Raw genomic sequence first — 25,281 nt, 5'->3', positions numbered from 1 at the left:
ATTCTACTTACGAATGAAAATGATCAACATCCTTCAAATCTTAACGCGCTATGTGTCTTTTTACAACAAGGGAAAAGATGTATTTCTAATGAGCAATATCTTACTTGTCTGGACGGATACGGTCCTTATTCTACTTACTGCAATGCCTAGCCTTTGCCATAAAATATAAAGAAGATCTAAATCTCTGTTCCACACAGACTTTATTTATTATCGTTTTACAGATTTAAATATGCTTTATGACAATTACCGAGCCGATAATTCACAAATATAAGCAAATTTCATTTTAATTTCTCTCTTGATCTTCCCACGCTAGATTTTACGGCCCAATTTCAATACATAATACTGTACTTTAACAAAGTTAATAACTAAACGATAAATTCACCTGTAGTTTCATCGTGTAATATTCTTAGCCATTTTCAAAAATTATCTCGCATATATCAAACACCCAACGTAACAAGTCTCTAATTTCAGCTTCTTCGAGTCAACAATTTCTCATCGATTAAAATTCTTTCTAAACTTCGTTTAAATATTTTCCCCTAAGAGAAGTTACCCCCTCGATCTGTCATCAATCAAGTATTCCTCTTCGAATAGAACTCACCCTTATTTACACCCTCTGATTTCACGTTCCTAAAACACGTATAAACCTAAACACACACTATCGTCGTTAAATTACTGCTAAGTGTAGCTAGTTTCTCGACGTTAATCGTCACGACAATGCTTGTGTAAACTAGACCAAGGGGCACGTATCAAGGGGGTTGAATTGAATGGACGAGTAAGAGGAAGAAGTAGAAAGAACCCATGCTTTTTCCACCGGTACGTGCACAACTGCCCCGAGGAATTCAGTTAATCGTTTCGAACGCGAGGAATCTCGGGAGAAACGACGTGTACTTGGTGTCCGGGAAACGAGGAACGATATAGACAATCTGTGGCAGGCAAGTGACTTTCCCTTCGTCAATTCCTGTAATTTAATGAATCTTCAAGAAATCCTCGCCACTCGAACACTCTTTCAACTCGATGGAATTTAGATCGAGGGGGGACCAAGTTCGAAGATTCGTTCATCTTGAAAGGAATTTGGAAAGTTTAATTATTTTAATCTGGTGCCTGGGAAGGGCTGGAAATTATTTTTAAACAGGTTCCGGCTGATCCTGTAGGAAACAAGATCTGAGATGCTTTGAAAAATATCATTAAAAGATTGCGGATATATATCTTACTTAAATAATAATACGTTGATAGTTTGAATATACTTAAACCCCGTAGAATCATAATGAGAAACGATTTAGTGCTCCAATTAAGAAATCAGTACTTCGAACATCGATAAAGTCCAATTATCGTCTTGATTGCAACACGAGTGATCATTGATACTCTCCTTAGCGATGATAACAGTACTTTATTTGAAGAACCGTTCCCCATTTCAAAATAATTAGTGACCTTTACCTTTGTGATGAAGTTATTATGATAAGGAAATGGTCGTTAAGAATTCAACGATCATCTAAAAAGCTACTAAATTAATGGTGGAATTGAATTAATATTTTAAATTTATTTGTGTATTTTCGATAAAATATTTAAAGCAGAACATTTTTTCAACCAATTACGGAATTACGTTTGCATCGAAAATTTGTATTTAATTAGATAAAATGAACCACCAGGAGAGTATTACAGCATTTTCGTGCAATTGTAAATGGCTAGCCGTAGGCACTCTCGCTTAGACGATAAATTAGAGAAATTTTTAGTTATGTCGTCTATCATTTATTCAAAACGACTGATTTCGAACGTTCCGTGGTCAAAACTACAGGGCCATGACTATTATTAACAACAACAGCAAAATGCGAAACCAGGCGCAACGATGATAGCGAAACGAAGATGAACAACAAGGCTGCGTACGAACTTTAACCGCAAATTGCAACCACAATACAGGTCGTTATAGCGTGACAGGAAATTAATGCTATAGCAAAACGCGGTGTCACTTGCATTATAATTCACGACAACATACTTTTCCCATCTTCTTCGTAATTTCATCGGCCTTGCCAATAGGATTTTTACCAGCTCAGAACGCAATTTCGCTATTTCCGTTCTACAGGAAATTCTAATAAGGAAGATGTACAGGATATTCTGGATAGAATATAGGAAAGACAGGTTGGAAAATATTTTAGGTATTAATATTAAAAAGGGAAGGTTTTAGGGGATAAATAACAGTTATAACTGTTTTTATGAAGTAATTTGGTAAAAATATAATATAATATAAAGTTACGAAACAGATGTAATAAAAATATAAAATATGCTTCGCAATGGTATTGAAAGTAAAAATAATAATTCAAATTAATTTTTCCATTTGATACTATACTGATAGTAAGTATAAAATCATAACCTTGGTAGAATTGTCCTCTTGTTTTAATTATATTTTCTTGTCTCCAACGTCAACAAGAATAAAATGAAATTCAAGTGTTAATTATATCGTATAAAAATTCGTTATGAAGAGATATTCTTTATGTTTGAATAAATATCAAACTCTCTAGATAAATCAATTTTGCGAGGATTCAATATTTTCCAAATCTGGAAGTAACCACGAAGGAACACTGGAAAATCTGATCACGTCAACAACGATAATTAGCCACCGTATAAAACATCAATGATCAATCAATCTCACTAGAGAAACCCATTGCTATTGAATCAACAAACCTTTACCAGTGCGAAACATTACACGATTCGCTCCCTCTGATAGACACACACAATACGATTACGCTCCTAATTAGCACGTTGTTCTCGCGTTTCAACCATACCAAACGCTCCAACACTCGACTATATGCACGATACTTCGCAATAAGCCTCTTCTCTGCATCCTGATATTTTCCAGCTCGGCTTAATGCATTTTTCACCCCTTCTCACTCCTTCTCCCTCTCTCTCTCTCTCTCTCTCTCCTTCTCTTGGAAATTCTCCGTTTTCACGCGTATCGATTCTGAACGAGAGCCTTAGCTTCTAAAATATGTGTGAAAACAATCATATGGTAAATAAAAATGTTTGGCAAATATTACTATTGATCTTTATATGGGAGGCAGTGAAAAGCTTGTGGATGGATGGAATAAAGGACAAGTTAGCCAGGTAGTTCAAAATTAAAGGAGAAGATAATTTGAACGATTATCTTTGGAACACACACTGGTCTGAGAATAACCCAAAATTCGGCCGAAAAGTATGATTAAGTTACCCCAGTTGGTATCAAGCGGAGAATGTCGATTTTAATTACCGATGTCATTTCCGACTACGTAAAAATGACAAGTATTAAAAATCCAAATCCTCAATTGCGAAATTCAAACAGAAGTCCTCCATAATAGCGTACATTAGCGCAATTTACATTAATTTTAACTAGGGTAATTGATATTAGGGTCTATTAGTGTATTATAACGTCGTGTAAATTTAGGCTGACTATTTTAATAGTTGTCCGAGCTATCTTAGAATAATCAAACTTAATCCATTACTCTAAACGAACAGACAAGACATCAAGAAAAAAGGAAAAACGAAGGAAAATTTGTACCGCGTTTAAACGATCGCCGAGCTGGCTTATAATGCTCGACTGCGTCTCTAAATAACGCGATGCGTCGAAAAAAGATGGCGCACGGTATTTGTTATCGCATCGCTCCTCGCCTCGATCCTGAAAAACCTTCTTCGTCCCCAGGGAAGCTCGACGTTGCAGCGGTTCCATGTCCCGCGGCACGTTCCGTCGCGATAATCTCGCTTTTTTCGCGGCTGGAAAAACCGAGCTCGCGACCGAAGCGTCGTGCGTGCATTTTGAGCTCGTTAAATCGCGACTCGCAAGTGCGACAAACATGTCTATGCTGGAATACTATAGATTTTTATGGCAATTTAGGCAATTTTTTCGCCTGAATTATTAGAATGGACCGAGTAAAGGAAAGACTACAGATGAGACTTCATTTTTGTGCTTCAAGTATTTGTCTAGTTTAAATTAACGAACATGTTTGTGATTATTAAAAATTATTGACGAATATTAGTTAATTTTGATAAGGAATATCGTGATCGGGTAGTAGAAGGTATAATGGACGATGTGTAATTGTAAACTGATATTGAACATTAAATATTAGCAGTAAATTTTTGGAAAATTTTAATATTCCATTTTTAGTGATTTCATGTGTCAATTTATGCAAAAGAAGGTACATAGTTGTACCTAGTAAGTATAGTTCTGAGCTGCTTAAATAGAAATAGTCGAGTAAAATGACAGACAAATTTTTCTATCTTCTACCTTTGAACCAAGGTTGAACGTCATGTAGTTGCACAATTATCATGTATGGTGGTGTGTGTGCAGTGTACTTCTAGTTCGCTTATGGAATATGATATGCTTGCAATACGACACTCATACAATACTATACAATAGTATACAGAGCAAGGTATCCAACAATAAATTCCCCATAAACAAATTATTTTATGAGAAAATGTTCTAAATAAAAGTTGAATAGATTCAAGAGGAACTTAATTTGATGTTATCCCTTTCTCTTTGTAGATGCACGTACAAAAGACATATAATGACAGTACAATCAAATTTCTCTTTCAACACAGAATCATATATTTTTCAATGTATTTATTGATCAATGTATTTATGCAGAATGCATAATTTGTAACAAAGCAATAATCTTACTTAATAGAGATGTAAAGGACCAATTATCATTACCTATTTTCAAGTATGAAAGGTTCAGTTCCTTTTGTCGCTACATAATTGGTTTCTATAACATTGCGTATTATATAATTGCGTACACTAGACAAGTAAATGGATTAATTAACCCTGCAATTAGTTATTAACGATTAATAACATTAATTTGATAATACTACGATAATTCATAGCCGTGGGATCTGCAGTCGAAATCGTAATTTCTAATTCAGAGGACATTGTACGATGAAAATACCGATTTAGATAATGCTTCTACCACGTAATTTGGTTTCAAATTAAATTGTGCACACAGTAGTCAGCATTAACGTTATTAACGGCAGTACAAGAGATACTTGTTCATACGGACCGATTTAATGCAATTTTAGATCGCGATTACGTTCTAGCTTTCTGCTTACACCTCGGGCACCTCGTCGTATCGATAATTCTAGGACAACCATTTTGATGTAAATAAACCACAGAAATAGTAACAGTAGTGTGAATAATTTGGAAGTATATGAATTTTAGCATTTTTTTGAATATTTTGAACAAACAATTCTTTTCTCTCTTTTTTCTTTTTTTTGTTCTCTAGATAAATTAGTATTTTGCTCTTTGATGTAGAATGATAACTGTTCGTGATATGTGATACAGGTATAAGTTGAAGTGGTAACTGGTTAATTAAAGTTTCATCGAGATGAATAGATAATAGAGAAGTTAATATAGTACGAGCAACGAGGATTAAAATATATTTATAAATTAATTTATAAAATCCTTGATGTATTAGTAATTCGCTCCGGTAATCCTACGCTCCAGTAATTTGCTTGCATTTGAATTAAAAATTTCCATTACGTTACATTACTAAATCTAATCTATATAAAATGCCAGAGTAAAAGGTTCCACTGTAGAAACAGAAATTACCAATGAGTTATTAAACGTAAATTGCGTGGATTTATAAACGGAAAGATTGTAAAAATTGCATGAAATTCGTAAAAAAAAAATGTAAAATGTAGCAACAAATCTGACATAATGGTAGTAAAAAAACAACAATCACATTGAAACACCGGTCATTCCGTTTTAAAGAGAAATAAATAAAATAGAATGTGTGAAACATAATACATATTAAACACAATAAAATACACAATGATCCATTCATATAATATACGTTTTAGTTGTTTAAATAGCGTAATTTAATACATCGTATCACATATAATATCAAAAATATTAATTAACGTATGAATATCCAATTAAAGGAAACCTAGCAATACACAAATATTCATACATAAATACTGTTAATAATTTACTAATTCAATATCACCATCGGCACAAATAAAACCAATTACGTACAATAATTAAGATAATTTAACTACCGTCTCTAGGCTTAACGAACGGACAAATCTTTCTTTTTCACGTGTTCTAATCGTTTTTCGCTCGTCCAATATTTCTTGTACAGAACATTTTGCCCGTCGTTGAATTCGCCATTTCGAATCTCATCGCGTTAAATTAGGAATGAGAAAGCCCTTCCAACTCCATTTGGTCGGCAGCGATGCATATTGCACACAACAGCATATTACATGCCGAGCATTACAGCGAAGGTGTCTCGTAGTTGAAAAGAATTCGTTCTGAACCCCCCCTTGCTTATGAAACCCCCCGCAGTCGGGGCAGATTTCCCTCATTTCCGTTTCTTCTGCTTCGTAATTCTGTCTTGAATTAAAGTTGACCCGTGAATTCGACTCTTCTGTTTTTCTTAAACCTGTCCCTTGCAATTACTTCCGAGCATTTTCAATGGTTATAGAATTAATAGAATGATCACTTAGCTAAGTTTATTCATCGATAAAAGCTAAATTTTCTAATATATTCGATGGCATTTATTTTAATCTCAACATCATAATTTCATGTTAGATCATTTTAATTCGTTATAGTTTGTTTATCACCTAAATAGAGATTTTAATACAACCCGTTTCTGTATCTTCATCTTCTTAAATCCATTCATCAAAAGATATTTGAACCTGCTGCTCTTTACGTTCGTACAGTTAAGTATACGATTGACCTGGATCGTCGTATGTACAGCAATTTGCTTTAAGTATTAAATAAATTTATTTCCTGCAAGCTTGTTAATCCTCCTTAACAAAATTATATCTCGCGTCTATGATATAGGTTTTGTGTTTCTTGTGTATGTTTTTTATTAAATACTAAATAACCTCATTATCTAAAAACATGCATTAACACCCTATAAGAAAGTTACAATACAAGTATGCTATCATGTTAGAGAACTAGGTATTTTTATCAGACGCATTTTCATCGAATTGAATCATAAGTCATCTCTCATTCGTCGAGAAAAATACAATACAATCATGACGTTATATAAAGTAATGAAATAAGAATGTCACACATATGGAATAGATAACGTACGATCGATCGTACTAATCGCGTAACAGACTCGACTGCTTGCAACTTGACAGTCTGTCACGGAAACGTCTGCAGACCGACGCGGCGTGGCAGCGGCGCGTTTCCGCCTGGCGAGCTATAAGCGTGGCCATCCGCGCGGAAACGCACGCGAAACACGGGATACGTTCGTTGGATATCGTATGTGCGCCACGATGAGTATTTCATACGAGAAACGCGGTGTAAGACGACGAGGACAACGAGTCACCCATGCACAAATACAGATGCACCCAGCCAGTTTCCTCTACGTCGAACGAGAGGGCTGAAATTTTACTTGCTTCTATTATCGTCGCGTGTTTGCAGTGAAATGACGAATCGATAAACGTTAACTTATTCATTTATAGTGAATCAAGTTTTATGACAAATTAATTTATGAGAAACTTAATGGGGAAAGTCTTAAGTGTCAAGATTTAAAATTGGAGGTATTTAAGTTGATGATGTCACGGGCCTCTTTATCTCGTGTTTGTTCAGTAAACGATACAGTTAGTATAAGAAAGAAAAACTAAGTGAACACAAATTCACCATACACACAGTATGTGATAAATCTTCTTCAGCTGTAACATTGTTCTGAATGGAATCATTTCGGATCGATGAAATAAAAAATACAGGCGCATACAAATACCTACTCTTCGAATAACTTATGCATCCTCGAAGTACCATTTTGCAGAGTCCATATTTGGAGAGACCTTTCAAAAATAAAATCCCTCTTGCCTATTGATTCATTCGTGACATCTCTAGGTGAAAACATCGATGCTAAAATCGGTTCTCGACTACCATTGACAAGAACAGAACGTCCAGAAAGTCTTATTTCTAGACTTTGCGCGTTTATATCTTGAACCGCCGAGTTACTTACGAGTTTCCGCCACGCTAACCACGCAAAACTAATAGAGTCAGGATCGAAAAAGTTTGCCTGTACCTTGCAACTAGTTTGTCAAGTATAAAAACAGAGTCAGAGCCAGAGACAAAATGAATGGAAAATTTTTATCGATTCCAAGGTCTTCGATAACATTTTTCTTTTTTTAAATAATACATGTAAAGCGGTTTTCAATGAGCTATAATATAAAGTAATATAAAGATTTGAATAAAGGAGAAAAGCAAGTAATCGTACAGTATAAAAAAAGATCGCGTTAATCGAAAAATCTAAATTTCTCCGTTTAATTATTTCAATGATCCGCCATCAACAGCCATTATCGTCATAATCAAGGATCTTCATCGAAAGTCTACGCCAATCTCTACGCGTCACGAAGGCCTGAGAATGGCAACGCGGTACCTCGAGTGTCCTCGAGTGGCTTGCAAGGCCCTCAAACCGGAAGAAGAACGCTGATGCAACTGCTATTTATCTCGAGCCAGACCTCGAGCATTATCATTTCAAATTGGTAAGCCTGGTCGATCCTGTGCGAGGCAGTTTCGAGCCGCGAAGAAAACTCGAGAAAATAATCTCAACATCCTTCCGTCAGGATGATAAACTCCTCGTCGAAAGTGTGAGTGGACTTTCGTTTCATGGTATTTCATTCTCTTCTTGCAGTTGCGTGTTTCGTATCATCGAATAGAAGAAAGAAAAGCTACGTCTTTTAAAGACGAACTTCCTAATGCAATTAAGTTCGTTATTTTAATTTTCAACTTTTATTCTTACATATTTCGCATCAACGACATGAATAAGTAACAAGTTAATGAGTAAATCATCTTTTTAGAGTATGATAAATAATCTCGTAAAAAATTTGAATACAACATTGTCATCCAAGATGAAATATATTCCTGCACTATGTATTCTTTAAGTTCACTGCTAATATTTAACGTGTATAAAGTAGATTACGAATGATTAAATATAATTAGAAAGATACGGTAATATTTCACAAATTATACTTTCAAACAATAAAAAACAATTTCACCGCAATAATATTACACATTAAGGACCAAACGCTGAAAGATATAGAAACATGTAATGGAATAACATTCTGAACACAAAATAATAACCTAAAACGCGAATCGTCTCAGAAGCTACAGTACAAGCTAAATACAAACCATCCTCCCACATGCTTCGATATTCCATCTATTTCTCCGTGGAAGTTTCGCAGGAAACCCCACTTCTGTATTCATTCGCGAACTTTTGACCCATCAGCCTGGTTCGAACTTGGAAAGAACCTTCAGACGTCTTTGCGTAGAAGCAATTAACGTGGTCGAAGGGATATAGTTGTTTCGAAACGGGTGAATAATTCAGAAGGAGGGCGGAAAAAAGGGGCGGAATCGCGCACGAACAGGGCGTAGGACGCCTCTGACGACGCTGAGCGCCGCGACGCGCCGTCAATCACGTTGATTGACGCTTCGAGCCGACGGCGAATAACAATTTGCTCGAAATAACTGACAACCGTACTCGTCGGGCCACGGCCGATAATGAATCAGGACAAACACTCTGCCAACTATCGCTTTCATCCTCTTTTTCACCTTCGCTAACGATCTTTTACCTTGTCATATTCCAATAGTTTTACAGCACCGATTATGAATGTTTTCTTTGTCTTTCCTGTTGCTTTGTTTGCTACATCGGAGATTAATTTGTCTTTACGTATTAGAGGGAGGATTGACAGTGACGAAGATATTTTAATTGTTTGGTGAAGTGATTAATTTTAGGTGAGGAGGTAACGACATTCAATTTGACGAAAATAATATTTTTAGTAGGTAGTTAAAATAAAATCGTTTAAGACGCGGTATTAAACGAATAATAAATTTATCGATATTTTTCTGAAATTTATAAATCTAGGATTCCGCATTATATGGAAAGTACTAAGTGTACCAGGAATATTAATTTCAATTTGTTCTAAAAATCGGTAATTTCCAAACTCTACAAACTCTAAGCGTGAAATATCAACAAACAGTCTGAAACTTTCTGAAACAAAATCGTATAAAGTCTTATCACGTCCCTTTCTATTTTCCTATTATCAGTTCCTCTAGAAAATACCAACTGAGAATTTAGTTAATTAAATCGACTATCCTCTGGACAAAGACATCGAGCAAAGTACTAATAATCCCGACGCGACACGTATATTCGAAATATTTAGACTAGTCACTTCAAGCCCGCCTCGAGTCTCGTTTTATCGAGGTTCTCGCATAATTATGAGCTGGTTGCTGTCAATAACGACGATAACAGTCGACGAGGTTCAATCGAGATAGCACGTTTATGCGATAATGTGAACGATTAGACGCAGGCTAAAGCTGCGCTGTTCCGAAGCTACCAAGATCCAGATTGAAAATTACGACACTTCTCTAAGCTATTATCTCGATCTTACGACTCATTTGTGTCGTGCCTTGAGAATCAGAGACGTTCAAAATTTTCATATCGAAATTATTGCTACTTCTTTCTGGAAAGTTAATGAGAGGAATCCAAGTATAATTTATATATAGTGCACTAGGACTATTTTCAGCGATAATCGATCTCAAAAAGAGGACGCAGATATTTTTATCATTGACGGAAATGTTTTAGACAGATCGAAAAAGAAGGGAGTACGTCTTTTGCAATTGTACTATCCCACATACTTTGGCGAACTTCCCATTTACACATAGTACAATGACTCTACTGAGCTGACTACCTAGATTAACATCGCCAAATAGATAAATAAATAACAACTAATTAATAAATAATTATTGTCAACCCCTAACCCGGGGATGGTTGCAGAACCAGCATTCAGAACAAAGAAAAGGAAGAATATTGTAACGAACGAAATTCTCGAATGCACCCCTCGTTCACGTAGATTACGTGAGAGCAAAATCGCGAGACAAAGCTATTACGCTGCAGACGGCGCATCGTTCGGTTGTTTGTTTGATTGCGTTTCAATGTATAACGCTGACACGCGTTTCCTTTCACCGAAAAGGACGACGGAGGCGAATGAGGGACTCCAGCCACGTTTCCGTACTCCGGTTTTAACTTCCAAGTAGCCAGAAGCGGGGCTCGAGTTTAACGTAACAATAGTAGTTTCAACTTCACTTCCATTATACTTGCTCTTTTACATAATGGAGACATAAGGCAGTTTCACATAATTGTGGGTATTTTGACATTGTTATAGAGCGACTAATTAATCCCAAACGTCTACACGTTAATCAATTAGATTCAAAAATATCATTGGTTTGTTCTTTTTTAAAATAGGAACATAAAGTATCTTTATGCTTTGATATTGTTATATAGCGATTAAGTGCAAATAAGATAATTAAACTTTGCGTTATGTTTAAGCGAATTACGTCTACGCCTGCACAAAATGTCGTCGTAAAAATTTCTGTTGCCGATTGTTGTACTCTGAGACAAAGTGCGACATTCTAAATCGGGAGCGTAATCGTCGAAGTTATTTCGTTGAGCGTTAAAATAATTGGAGAATTTCCACAGGTCACTTGAAAGTAACGAAGGATCATTAAAGTCGAAGATCGCTTAAAGACCACAAGAGTTCATCGATATCGCATTACTAAGATTGAAGATCAATTATAGGTCATAAATTGTGAAGTTAAACTTGAAAAAATTAGACGAAAGTCATAGATCATAAAAATCTCGACACTGCTATAATCACTTGAATTATAATCGATGTAGCGTCATTGATACTAAAAATATTCTAAAGAAGATACTTTAAATAAAAATAAATAACTTCTATTTGCAAAATCATCCGACACTTTCTGGGTATAGTACAACCTGATTGCGCAACAATTTTCAAAGAAATTATGTGGCACAAAAAGAATTTCCAAGCCAGTTGTATAACATTTTTGACGACAATTATCGCCGCTATGGTTAAAAGTCCTAAAATGTGCGTGGGAAGTCAGTCACAGTTAATCTCCGCTAGATTAACGTCTGATTCCGCGTAATGTATTAACGGGACAAGCGCGAGCAAGTGAAATGGAAGAACGTAATCACATTAACGGGGAAGTTAGTGTCGGTTTAGGTGGCATGAAAAGTGGTAAAAGATTACAGATAGCGCTCTCTAAGTATCCGTATGCTGTACACCGCTGAGGGACCTTTACTTTTTTAAATGCAAATACTACATCCTAAATATTAATGTGCTTAGCGTAACGCTTTTGAAACGACCGTGTCCTCACCATGGAAAATCGCCAGCATTTTTTATACGACAGCTCTCTTTAAATTACTAAAATTCGCTGGGAACTGCATTTTGCTGCGCGACTCACTGATGGTTATAGCCATTTTATGTATCTTATCATATTCATGATTTAATTCCATTTAAACGCATGTAACGACGATAATTCCGACAATAATATGAAATTGAAAAGTCTAGAAACGTAGACGTAAAATAACAAAATCTTCTTTCTACAGATAAAATTGCACTCTGATCGAAAACGTTCTGCTAACTTATTGAAATAGAAAACGAATCGTGTGAAATAAATTTTCTATCATAAATTCCATCTGAATTTCGTCGAAATTCTTTAGAAACCGACTTACAGTAAAGAAACTCGATACTTTAAATCAAAATAGTTGATCCGACGTAAGCACAAAGGAATAAAGGAGGAAAAAATGGAACAAAGAAAAGAGAAACGGTATTAATTTCTTCGCAGAAAATTGACGAATAAACAATTATGTTCGATTCGAAAAGCTCGTGAACGATTAAAGTCCTGTTGAATCTTTGAGGGGTTCGGGCGAAAGAGGAAATGGGCGTACGCTCGGCTCGATGCCGGGGAATAGAGAAAAATTTACTTCCTCATTTCGACCGAATACACGATACAGTTTTAGAGCTCCCTATAAATATTTGCTCGCTACGAAATATTTGAAAACGCCGTAATGGCCGCAATATTTCGGTAAATTTCGCCGACAAATATTCGCAGTTCGGTTGGCAACCGGGTCGATCAACCGGGATTAATAAAAGTAAATCTGAAGATTACCGTGCACCACCGTCTCGCCCTATGCCTAGATTGATTTCTGTCGCGGTTACCTGTTCGTCTATCTCTTTTCGTTTCACCTGCTCGAGGCTCACGCGATAAATGAACCGGCGCTTTTAACTGACGTCTCAGCATGCCGGATACGCGCTACATTTGAAAAGAATAAATCGCCGACGTTTGGAAAGAATAAATTACCTTATTGGTTATTACGAATTAATCGAGAAACTTTTAAGATAAATAATTTCTAAGATAAAATGAACCGAATGGTAGAAGTTTCGGTTTTAATGTTTTTAATGATAGCATTATAATTTTATAATGATTCGTAAAGAACTGAAACTTGAAATAAAAGATACACTCAGCATATACATATAGATGTTTATCATAAAGCTGTAGGTTCTTTTTTCAGGAAGTTAGTCGATTATATAATAAAATAAAATAAGTCAGAATGGATATGTTTTGCGAAATGTATAAAAGCCAACTTGCTGGTAAACCGATATTTTTGAAAAGAACGAGCCAACGAGCTTTTGAATGAAATAAATTACATTGTTCAGTACAGTATATAATAATTAGATAATAAATTGAAAACAGAATTATATTCTAGAGATAAAATATGTCTGTTTGTCAGAATGAATATCTTTCACAAATTCAAAATGGAATAAAATGTCAGATGTATAAATATTCCACAGATGTTATACATTTATATGTACATATAGATGTATCTGCAAAAAATTTATACATGTACATTAAATATCATATATAATTTATATATGTATATTAGATATCATATATTTGATGTTTATATGTTTAAAGTATAATATTTTTACACGTAAAGCAAAGAAAAAGAATAAACGAAACAAAGTAGTACAAGACACTACTTGATCAGCCACCTCAGATAACTACAAACACATCGATTTGATTTATCCTTGCGACACTACGACACACTTTTCGCTTCACTTATTCCCTATACAAAATGTTACCAACACATTAGCCAATATACCAACAACATAATTTCTTTCGTTTCTAACGTTGCGAACGTGCTAATCCTGCGATTATTTCAAGCAACCGTACGATCCTCAAGTGACACAGCGATTTGTCCATCCGCTTGTAGCAGAGTCGTTTAACTTTAAAGCCTGCATGTAAACGAATATAACTTAATTCCAAACAATAAACGAACCGTTTCTTCATGGAAACGATAGCAATAAAAGCTAGGGTTGAGAAACAGAGGGAGCGAACCGGTGAATTGCAGCGGTGAACACTCGAACGAGCAAATGAAATTAAACGGGTCGAGGCGAGTACATATTTCATTAGACGCGTAATCTTGTTTATTGCAAGGTACACTGGTAAGTAATTGAATGTAAACAGTGCAATTTTCCGGCGTTCGTTTGCTCGATTTCCCTAGAAAACCGATCGATCCGTGCTAAACGAATCTTTCGCGCGTCAGAGTTCCGCGAAAGAGGAAGAAGAACGAGAGAAACGAGCACGAACCAGAAAAAAAAATGAAAGAATTATCAGGCAAACGGAGAGAATAGCTGTGTACAAGCGGGCAGAAAAGCAGCTGGGAAAACGAACTCATAAAACGCCACGCATTTTCATTCATTCATTCCCCCGTTCTAAAGCGAATCGACATCGACTATTTCCCCTCTTGACAAAGATACAAGGCTAAAAGGGAGAAGAAGAATAGAGAGGGGAAAAAGGTACAAAACAGGCGAGGAAAAAAGGCAGGAACAACGCGTTTTGATTCACTTTCACGGCCTCGTACTCTTTCACCTTGCAGGATTTTTTTCTATTTTTATTTTTCTTTTTTTTTTATGGTCGACACGAAAATCCACCGTCCATCCATGCATATCGTTTTTTATTTCCCCCGACGAAAGCTCTGTTAATGCGCGCGTTAACACCCCACGATCCGCGGTGGCTTTTTTTACAATCCCCCTTTTCTTCGTCCATTGCTAGCTCGCCTTCCTCTCTCGCTTTCTCTCATTTTCTTTTCTATATCTCTTCTCTCTCTCTCTCTCTCTCTCTCCGTCTAGCTTCTCTTCTTTCCCTTACTGTTGTGTATCCGACCGTTTCTCTCTGTCTCTCGCTCTGCGTAGATTACGAGGGCTGGCACGCCGTAAAATCTGCCGACACGTGTAAAAACGACACGCGTTAGCCCGCGGGGTTGTTCCCTGTTTTATTTTCCTTGCAACTATTTGCTGTAAACCGGCAACTCCGAAAAATCTCTTTGGGAACGGGCACACGGCTGCTTTAACGTCCACTCGACGACTTAACGTCCGTAATCTAGCTTCACTTAACTCTACCGTGACGTTCCGTAACCCGTCCTACCCCATCTACTTTAGGCTCGTTCCTGCGAGGATTAAGAATCCTCTCTCGCTCTTCGTCTTTTTCGCAGGATGAGACTCCGATGGTTTATGGATTTCCGCTTTCTGCGCCCATTGGGGATAAATTGGGATACAGTCGACTACCAATTTTTTTTCTTTTCCGGTCTTCGTGTTTGGTCGAACAATTGGAATATTTAATTACGTAGAAATTAATAGAGTTGATCATTCGAAAATTGGGGATAAAATCGAATTCTGAGGCGATTAAGATCACTCGTAATAAATCCCTGCGATGAAAATCGATTGATATCACCTTAGGATTTATATTCAAAATTATACATTAACGTTAGACAATATTTTTCGAAAGTTTGGAAACTAATTTATCGTAAGGAAGAATAATAGTATTAGTGAAATAAAAATGTTATACACGACGAAGTTAAAAATTTGAAAGATAAATGATAGATTCAGTAAAATAATATCCTTACAAAAAAAGAGCAATTATTACAACACGGCAATTTAATTTGGAGGTAAAAGTTACGTCTAAAACCAACCATGATACAGTTAAAGCTAGGTTTTGCTCTTTAACAAGTTGACAATTAATTTAGAGTAACAAAGTAAAACACTATCAGTATTCATATTGGAAATTAAAATTCTTCCTTTCTTTTTGAAAGTTTGTTAAGTCGTCGCTACAATGGTACAAAGTTCGAATGTCCTCGAGCGTCAACAGCTCGAGGATTAACCGTATTCCACTCGTTTAAAACCAGATTAAACGAGCTTCCTTTCTTTTTTCTCCGACTTTATTAACTAATTTAGAGCGAAGCGCGGAGGCAGGAAGGAAAAAAAAGAATAGTTGGCAAAAAGTTTCGGTCAGGTGGTGGTTAGCTGCAAACTTGTCTGGCGCTTTACGACACTTCCGAGTTCGCGTTCCTTCGTCATACGGGACAAAAACGGCTCCTGTACGACCTCCTTCGAGGAAATCCACGTGAACAATCCTATCAACCTACAATGTACGCGTCAACGAACCCAACTCCTTTTGGGAGGATAAAAACAACTTCTACAATTGCTACATTCAGACAGTTCAATTCAACAGCACAGTTTTCTGACCGTTTTAAACCAAATCAAGACTGGTCATAAAATGTTTACATAGCGATTTTCTCGATAAATCGCGATGCATGAAACGAACAAAACAGAGCAGCTATTTAGCTGTTTTTTCAAAAAATTTTGCAGCCCAATTTATCAGCGAGCGGTAGATATATAAATTGATCATATTTACGGCGGTGATACAAAAGTTTCTGGTCAGATACATGTCCAGCTAAAAGCGATATTTTATACAAAGAATTTATACTATTATTATATAATAAGTATACGACAGTGTTCATTTCAGTGTATTATTTTTTTATTAAACAAAGTGGTATTAGATATCTCTTTTAGATTGTGGCGTGGAGAATCTATTTGGCCGAAAATGTTTGCACACTGTATACTATTTGCCTCGACTATTATTTTGATTCTCATTCAATTTCTTTCGTGTATTATTTACGTTGATTTTATATATTATCGTCTCCGGATGTTTATACATATTCATATTTTTATGAATATACTATCGTCTACTATCTTTATCTACTATTTATTGCGAAGAGTAATTTAATTTGGATATTTTATATAATAATAATAATAATATGAATATGATTTCTTGTCTTTACACCCATTCATAATTTACTGAACATTTGATAACAAGATTTAACTTTTAAAAGAAATACCTATCCAAATAAGTTCCTAATAGGATTGTAGAAATATTGTATAATCTAGTTTTGTTCTTTGTAATGCAGACAGTTCATAACTGTCAATTTTAATTGGTATGTAAAACATTAATTTATCACTGTCCTAAATCTGCTAACGGTTTCTGTAAGGACTTATGAATAGCAGTGCACATATCATATAATATTACCATACAATACTCTGTAATACTATGTATACGATATTATACTACATCGATTGTGCATTATATATGTAATGGCCAAACGCCATTCATTTGACACTATTATTAGTATGAATTCTCTGCACTACGAAAATATTTTTCACACGATCGTACGCCAACTTCAAAATATTTTTATGGTAGAATTTGTTGAAACCAATTTTCGTATGTAACTGTGTAAAAACGTTTTTCTTCAATTTTCATCGGCTAAAATAATATCAGAAACAATATTCACATTATTAACGTCTGCAGCATCAATGGAGCGCAAAGGACTGAGAATAATAATCATTATTTATATGGAATGTTTTTGAAACCATGGTAAAATCGAAGAAAGCTTCGTTACTCGTTCAACAGAAGGACACGTACGTACTCGTATATATTTTTCAAAAAAATCATGCTCAGATATTCGTTAAATACACGTGCACACTTAATTAGTCATAATCTGCTTGGTTAACCAATCTAGGTAGCTATCCCAGCAATCGTAAACTATAGTGTCAGAATCGGAGTTTGGTTTATAGCTTAAATTAACACGAAAAGATTCGACGTTGTAATGTTTTACGGATAAAAAGTTTTAGAAAATTTTGGTGTCACGAAAAAATTCATGCTCGATAAATTGAACGAGTCTAAAGAAATGTTACACTTTATTCTGAGAATAATCAAAATTTTCTTCAATTAACAAATAAGACAGATATAATCGAGCTAGTGACGAATTTCACCACATCATCATTTTCATTAACTCGAACATCTGTTTGCATATCGACGTTATTTTTAAAATAAAATCTTTTCGATGCAACTAAAATACACGTGTCTTTAATAAATATTCCAATTAATCCTCGTTGAAAACAGATCTTTACACGAAAACGTTTCGTACTAAGTTCCCAATACACTGTTACACGAATCATCGCTCTTTTCTATGATATCACCAGATTTCAATGACATCCAGCGTTACCAATCCCTTTCGTTGAAAGTCAGGGAAGCTCTTCCTACAAAGAAACGTGACAAAAGCTCACCGTTGACGATGACGATGACGCCCAACAGGCAGAGCAGCAAGTGTCGCAGGCACATCTTCTTCCGTCGAGTAGAGATTACCGAAAAAAGGGGGGACACGCAAAAAAAGGGATCCTCACTTGCTTCTGTCGGACATCGTTTTTCAATCTAGTTGATGGAAAAAGCCTCGTCTCCCTCTTTCTCGAACTGTCTCTGGCGATCAGTCGACCAGGGACAGGCGGACGTTCATCGCGATCCTGACACTTGTTATCATCTTGCACGAGAACTCCGTGGGAGTTCTAGATGTTCACGCCGTTACTATCCAAATGGAAAATATCAGCAATCAACTCGGATTGATTTCAACTCGATGATCGAGAGGAGAGTCAAAACGAACAATTACAGTTAATTAGAAAAAAAAACTTTAAATCGTCATCGAATAGAACGAAGCTCCGACAGGAATTCAGACTTCTCCAGATGAAATCTCTCTCTCCTTTTCTGTCTCCTCCGTACGTTTCTAGCAACTGATATTCCCTTTTCTGATTTTCCCTCTGTTGGGACAACGACTCCTAGGCGGCTCTTTGTCTCTCAACACAGATATATAATATCTCTCTTCCTGCGGATCTTCGATCTGCTTGTTTGTTCTTGATGACGTCAGCTAACCACAAACTGTCCCGCGATCCTTTGCAAGCTTGCCGCAAGGAGCGAGGGATGAGAGACCGAATCGTCTCTCGAGACACACTGCTCCCGACTCAGGGACCTCTTAACGTAATTGCTTTTACCGTGTGTCGAATTTCTACGGATCTTAACAGACAAAGCAACCAGTCTGGTCACGACTGTTTCTTCCTTTGCGCACCATCCGGAACGAAATCCTTTTGTATCACCAAGGAACCAGACCTCGTTCAACTTTCTTACACGAAACGCGACTCGACTCTTGCACTAAACTTTGATATATCGCAGTTCGATCTGTTAGCAATTTCCAGCGTGTTACATGTATCGAAGGTATTCGAATGATAAATAACGATATTTCTAAGCTCGACGTACGCACTCGTAGGAGCGACAGAGTCGAGAAGTGGCGCGTCAGAGACCGAAAGCCATGAAACACGAACAAGAACGCCACGATAGATTTCCGGCCACGGCGAACTCGCGGCGCTTACTGAGTCTCTCGAGGCGCTCTTCGAGGGTGACGAGCACGTTTCTCACCCCCACCATCGGCAGCCAGGCCGCCACACGACAGGCCGCGCGGCGATCGGTCGCGCAAACGCACTACCAGCCCACGGTGGATACGCGTGACTCGCCGTTCGACTCGCGAGCGTCGCGGCGCTTTTCAAGGAGCGAACTGACTGTGAGCAGCGGCTAAGGCGGACGTCTGGTGGGGTGCAACAGAGAGAAAGTCGCGCACGTAAAGCGCAGACACACGTATGCACGCGCGCACGTAACAAGATCGCGTAACGTGAGCGTGTCAACGTGAGCGTGTCAGCGTGAGCGCGCGGGAATCCAACTTGCGGCACAAGTTATGACCTCAAAGGGATCGTTAACGAGCACCCGCCAAATTAGTATAACGGCCACTCGTCTCACTCTACGCTTTTCAAAAACATCACCGGTCTCTTTTGGCTTCTTCTTGTGTTTCTTGGAATCGGGATATCGTCGGTGTGGCAATATCGTTCGGTTATTTTCTCGCAGATTTTTGAAAAATGATTCTGTTCTTAAAAAAATGGTTCTGAAGGGTTGTTAAAAATAAAAGAAATTTGGTTTCGTTAACACTAAAGATACTAAAGTTTTAAATATATATTTTTGTTTTCTCTTAGACTATGGAGAATCGTGTGATATTAATTCAATATCTATTCAATCAATATCGATAATTTTAATACCAATAATCAATTTAATTAATTTAATTCATTTAAGTAGATTAAGTAGATTATGGTAATTCGGTATTCACGAAATTTTATTTCTTTATCGCTGGAAATATCAGAGTTTTAAGTATATGTTTTTATGATTTTGATTAAAAACAACTGTTGAAATGAGTGAGAACTTTCATCTGTGTATTCGACATTAATATTAACGGTAAGATTGATATGCGATACTTGTGGCACGATACGAAGCACAAAGAGACTCTGCAAACTGAAATCTGCATGAAAATTTGCACAGTGTTCCCTTGACGCACTCGTACGCTTTCGATTTATGCATCATTCGTAGATGAAATTAAAACCATGTTACATCGAATACTAAAAAGGAATTCCAAGAGCAATATAAACCTACAATTTCTAATGTACTTAAAAGTTTTTCCTCGTAATAACTTTAGGATTTCATCTTTAGAATGTCATAATTCTACTATTGGTTGGTCACAATAATACAAGAGACAATACAACACACTCGAACATCATTAACATCGTATCCCGTTGATTTTCGATACGTTATATCGAACACGAGAATACTCGACACCTCGGGAAGTTTTTACGAGAAAATTCCACTGGCATCGATACTCATCGGCGATCGTTAATTAATCTCTACAACACGATCGGGTATATCGGAAGTAATGCAAGCTACCGATGCACTAACGAGCTACGCGTCATACACGATCGATGTAATTATTAATTAGTTTCTCCGTATCAAAGCAGTGCCGTGAACTCTGCTGCCTCTACAGAGACGTAAATAATTATCCAATAGCGGTGACAGTGTAATCTGTAATAAACAACGCGTTGATCTATAGCTCGTTTAACACAGGACAACTTTAAATATCGATCGATGCATCCGTATCGAAGGCAAGCAGACTATCATTTCGTATTCAGTTCTGACTCTTTTATACGTACAGATCTTCGAATTATAAACATCTGTCTCAAGAGAAATTTTGTAAGCATCGTTTATTGTTTCAGGAGGATCTTTAAAAATTAATATTGTTCGTGGAGAATGTTTAAAAATTAAGAGCATTAAAGTATCTCTTCTTTTTTATGAAATGACTCACATTGAAAGATTACAGAACCCTTTATACGCTAGATAAATAACAACTTAAATCGCGATACTTTACACCTGGAGACTTCGATTAGTTCAGCTTGTTCGCGGTCAATCGAGGAAAAGGACTCGAATCGAAAAAACGTTCATGGAATAGGCTAACGCGGTGAATTCTTAGTCGATCCTTTCAAGAGATGGGCAGATTTTCGCTCGGCGATTTAGCAAATTTCAATAATAACCGAGCAGAAACAGGCGGAAATGAATTCGTCGAGTGATAAAAAAGAAGTTTTTGGCTGCCAGGTCGTGCTTTGATCGGCGGTTCTTCAAAGGACCATCAAGCCCCCTGTCTCATTTCGATTCTGTTTTACTTTACCCGCATATCGATATTCTCACCGTCGCCTTTTTTTTTTGTCCGCCCGTCTTTCGCTTTATTCGCGTCTTTTGTCGACCAATTTTCGGCTTCGCGTAGAACGGCTTTCGTGAAGGTAGAAAGGAGAAAAAAAGAGAATAGCTGTCCCTCATTAACCGCTGCTGGTACCTCTATGGGGAGGAGTTTAATGCCTAAAAGAGAATAAAATTTCCCTGTCCAAGCTGGAACGGATTTCACTGCGCACAATAAATCTATTCCGTGGACGATCCGATTGAAAATTTTACCTTTTAAATGTTATTACCGTTAAATCTCCTATCATTGGTACATTTTTTCCTCTTTCTTTCATTTAGGAGATGATAACGATCCTTTGTTTCGTTTGCTGATTATATGAAAAAGACATCGTAAAAGATTCGTACGATTTTAAGATGAGAAAATGGCAAATGAATGGAATTATCCGACTACACACAAACTAATACAACTTTGTTACTATTATAATACATGTGCAAGTTATTGGTGTACTCTTCCTTCTTTCCTCTTCAAAATCTCGTCGTGATAACGATCTTTAAAACTTTGCTTTACTTATAAAAAAATTGTAGAATTTTATAGAAAAGCACTGATGAAGACTACTTCGCTTCTATTATGATCTGGGCATATTATTGGCTTATTATTTTCCACTTTTTATTTTAAACAATTCACAGTGACAATCCTTTGTGTAGATTGTTGATTATATTAAAAATGCGCCGTAAAAGATTCGTAGAATTCTGTGGAGAAATACCGAATGATCGCACGGCTGGCCATGTGCCAGGTAATACTACTTGATTCCTATTGCAACACACATCTTATTGGAATATGTTATTTTTTATTCTGAGTTATATTAGAAAGTTTCTATACATGATTTATATCATTTTACGATTAAGCAGTGACGAATGAATTGATTGGCCACCCGTCTGACCATATAACACAAAATACTACTTCGTTCGTATTTTACTCTCCACTTCTTCGTTTAAAATACATCGCGAGTCTAGATCAGATACTTCTCCGAATAATATACAGTGAAATGAATTCGTCGCCCCGTAAGAAATATTTAAAATCGAATAAAATATGTATCGTGTCAGTATTGGCTGATATTTGTAAAACCTGGACGGGAAACGTATTTTCACATCCATAAAGTGCACGTATTTATCGCGTGACGTTCATTTGCATGCATATTGACGGAATAAATTACAAAATTACAGTACAAAACCGATCCCCCGTCCGTCACAAATGATATTCCCTCAACCAAAATAAAATCCACTAAAAACCCGTCTGCGAAACGGAATCATCTATTAAAATCTACCGATGAAAGTACTTAATTTTAACTCGTCGTGATTTTATTCGGCCGATGCATCTTTAATCGCACGAATTTTATTTAAACGATCGCATGATTGACGAGTAAAACTAACATTCGTGACAACACGTATGATGTAATAACTTGCCGACTAAACCAAGAACCGTCCGTTTAATGGTTGTAATAAAGAAGAAAACGCGGCCGTGAATTATTGAATCCCGCGTGGAATTCGCCCCGGGGGGTGAAAGAGGTTGTTCGAAAGCGCAGCCGTTAATAATGAACGCGGCGCGTTGCCGGTGTTTCGAGTCTCGCGGACGAAATTAATGTTTTAACGGGGCCGAACGTCGCCGTTGTCCGCGACTTTCGTGCCAACGAGCGCGTTTTTCGACGGAGACCACCGACATAATTAAAAAATATACACGTACGTGTCGGATAACCGAACCGACCGATAAATATGCAAATGGACGACGTGAAACCGAAATTCCAACGATATGGAGATTCGAACGAAGCTGAGGATGAAACAAAAATTGCGAGATAAAGAAAGTTCAGAAGAAAATACATTGAAAAGTAGGAATAAAAAGTATTGTATACAAGAAGAAAATGAATGAAACGTGAGAGAGTTTGTGAGGAACCACGAGGAAATTTTAAAACTATGAGAAACGTCGAGTACTTGGGAGACACGTGAAACGCGATTGTTAAAAATTACAAAGGGACACGGTTTTTCCTGTGGAAGAACCAAAGTCGAATTTTTAAATTAAGCTTAATGATTAATTAACGTGTTCCAAATGAATATCATGCTGTTGGAATAATTTCCACGCAACGTGAATTCGTTCGAATAATTTCCGCGTGTACCCGCTTACTCGGTTATTTGATTCGTTACTTTGTTCCTTAATGCGTTAATCGATATATCAATTGGGCTATTCGATTTGTTATTCGATTTTGATCGGCGCCAATTTTCTGCGTCAATCCTTTCGCTATTAACGGGACCTACATATACACGTACGTATGGTTTACGCAAGCTACTAATGAACAAAGTGTCAATTGTCCAATATAAATCACGTGACCAATATAACCTGCTGATATATCAACTAGGGGTAGATTTTATAATGTGACGATCGGAAAATATTTTTTTAAAGAATCAATCAGAGTAATTCTAATTAAAAAGTAAAAATATTTCAACCATGACGAAAGAATTAAATCGACTCCAAGTCACTGATTCAAAAAGAATCAACACGCCAAGAATCCGATTTTAAAATCCTCAAGAAAATGACAAATTACTTCTACCTTGGAATAATTCCTAAACATTCCCTTGCCCGACCGAAGAAAAGGAAAATCCAATAAAACACAAGAATCAAACTTCACGATCTATTAATTTATTATTCGTTTTTTATCTCGTTATCCGATCGATCGAGCCTCGTTTGGCCGCCTAATTTATTATTTAATTTTAATTATTCGTCGATTCAACCCGGTTTAAGCAAACATCGCGCGCGTTCTCCATCGACATTATACCGGTCCTCTCCCCCAGATGCGAAACTCCTGCTCGCGCGAATTACAGCGCTGGACTATACCGGGATAAACTGACCACCGCGTATAGCTGTCCAAGTTTATCCAGCCGCGGCGTATACCGTTCGCCAACGATTATTGTGACAATTTCATTTCGCATTATCCAGTCGAACGGCCAATGACTCTATCGGCGAAAACTACCTCGTTCACCCTCCATCCCCTTTCCTCTAACCCCCAACCCCCAACCCTCTTCGAAACCGTGTTGCGTTGCGTTCAGTTCCCCGACGAAGCAGCTACTGGCCGGCCCCGGCTACAGCGTTCGCTAAATTTCCCTTCGGGACATGTTTCGCGCATATCGAAATCCCATTTAATCGAAATTTCGAATGAGCCGCGTTCACCGTCCCCTGTCCCTCGTCTCCCCATACCCTCCCCGATTACAGACACCCCTCGCGCACACCCCCGGGTCGCGTCCTTGCATTTGCAAGAAGCGAGAATAAAAGAAAAAAAGGAGAAAAGCGGGTGGGAAGTGAATTGGGAATTTATTCGAAGAGAAAGCGGGGAATGGCGAGTCTGTCTGGATTGTACGTAGCGACCGGATTTGGCGGTTTTAGTGGTGAATGTAAGGATGTTGGGTTGTGGACTGGTCTTTGCTAGTGAGAATTAAATGCTACAGAAAAAGTATCTTTCATGATGAATTGATGATAATGGAATAAAGTAATTTGACGCTATGAGGATTCTTATTCGGAAGGATTGTCGATAGTCTTGAAACTCTTTTCTCTCGATTTTGACTACTTTCTTTCTTTCGTGACTCTTCGCAAAAAGTTCAAAATCATTTCCATTTTTTCAACTACGTATATGTCTTCCATACTCTAATTGATACGCTATTTCTGCTATTCATAAAAAAGTATTGAG

The 25,281-nt window shown here is 37.0% G+C and overlaps 1 protein-coding gene across 1 annotated transcript in view; it reads right to left on the bottom strand.

Moving 5' to 3' along the window:
- The window catches only part of LOC117231381 (carbonic anhydrase-related protein 10-like), a gene marked incomplete at its 3' end in the record, with an annotated part of 173,543 nt that extends 154,006 nt beyond the window's left edge, over positions 1-19,537 (bottom strand). The window contains exon 1 of the mRNA XM_033489770.1: positions 18,247-19,537. Coding sequence (XP_033345661.1) covers positions 18,247-18,301 — 55 coding nt within the window. The remainder of the gene's footprint in view (positions 1-18,246) is intronic.
- Between the last annotated feature and the right edge of the window lie 5,744 nt (positions 19,538-25,281).

The sequence above is a fragment of the Bombus vosnesenskii genome, unplaced genomic scaffold, assembly GCF_011952255.1.
Source record: "Bombus vosnesenskii isolate JDL3184/JDL3185 unplaced genomic scaffold, Bvos_JDL3184-5_v1.1 scf7180000013272, whole genome shotgun sequence".
Classification (NCBI taxonomy): Eukaryota; Metazoa; Arthropoda; class Insecta; order Hymenoptera; family Apidae; genus Bombus; species Bombus vosnesenskii.
This window is presented reverse-complemented; position numbering and strand designations above follow the sequence as displayed.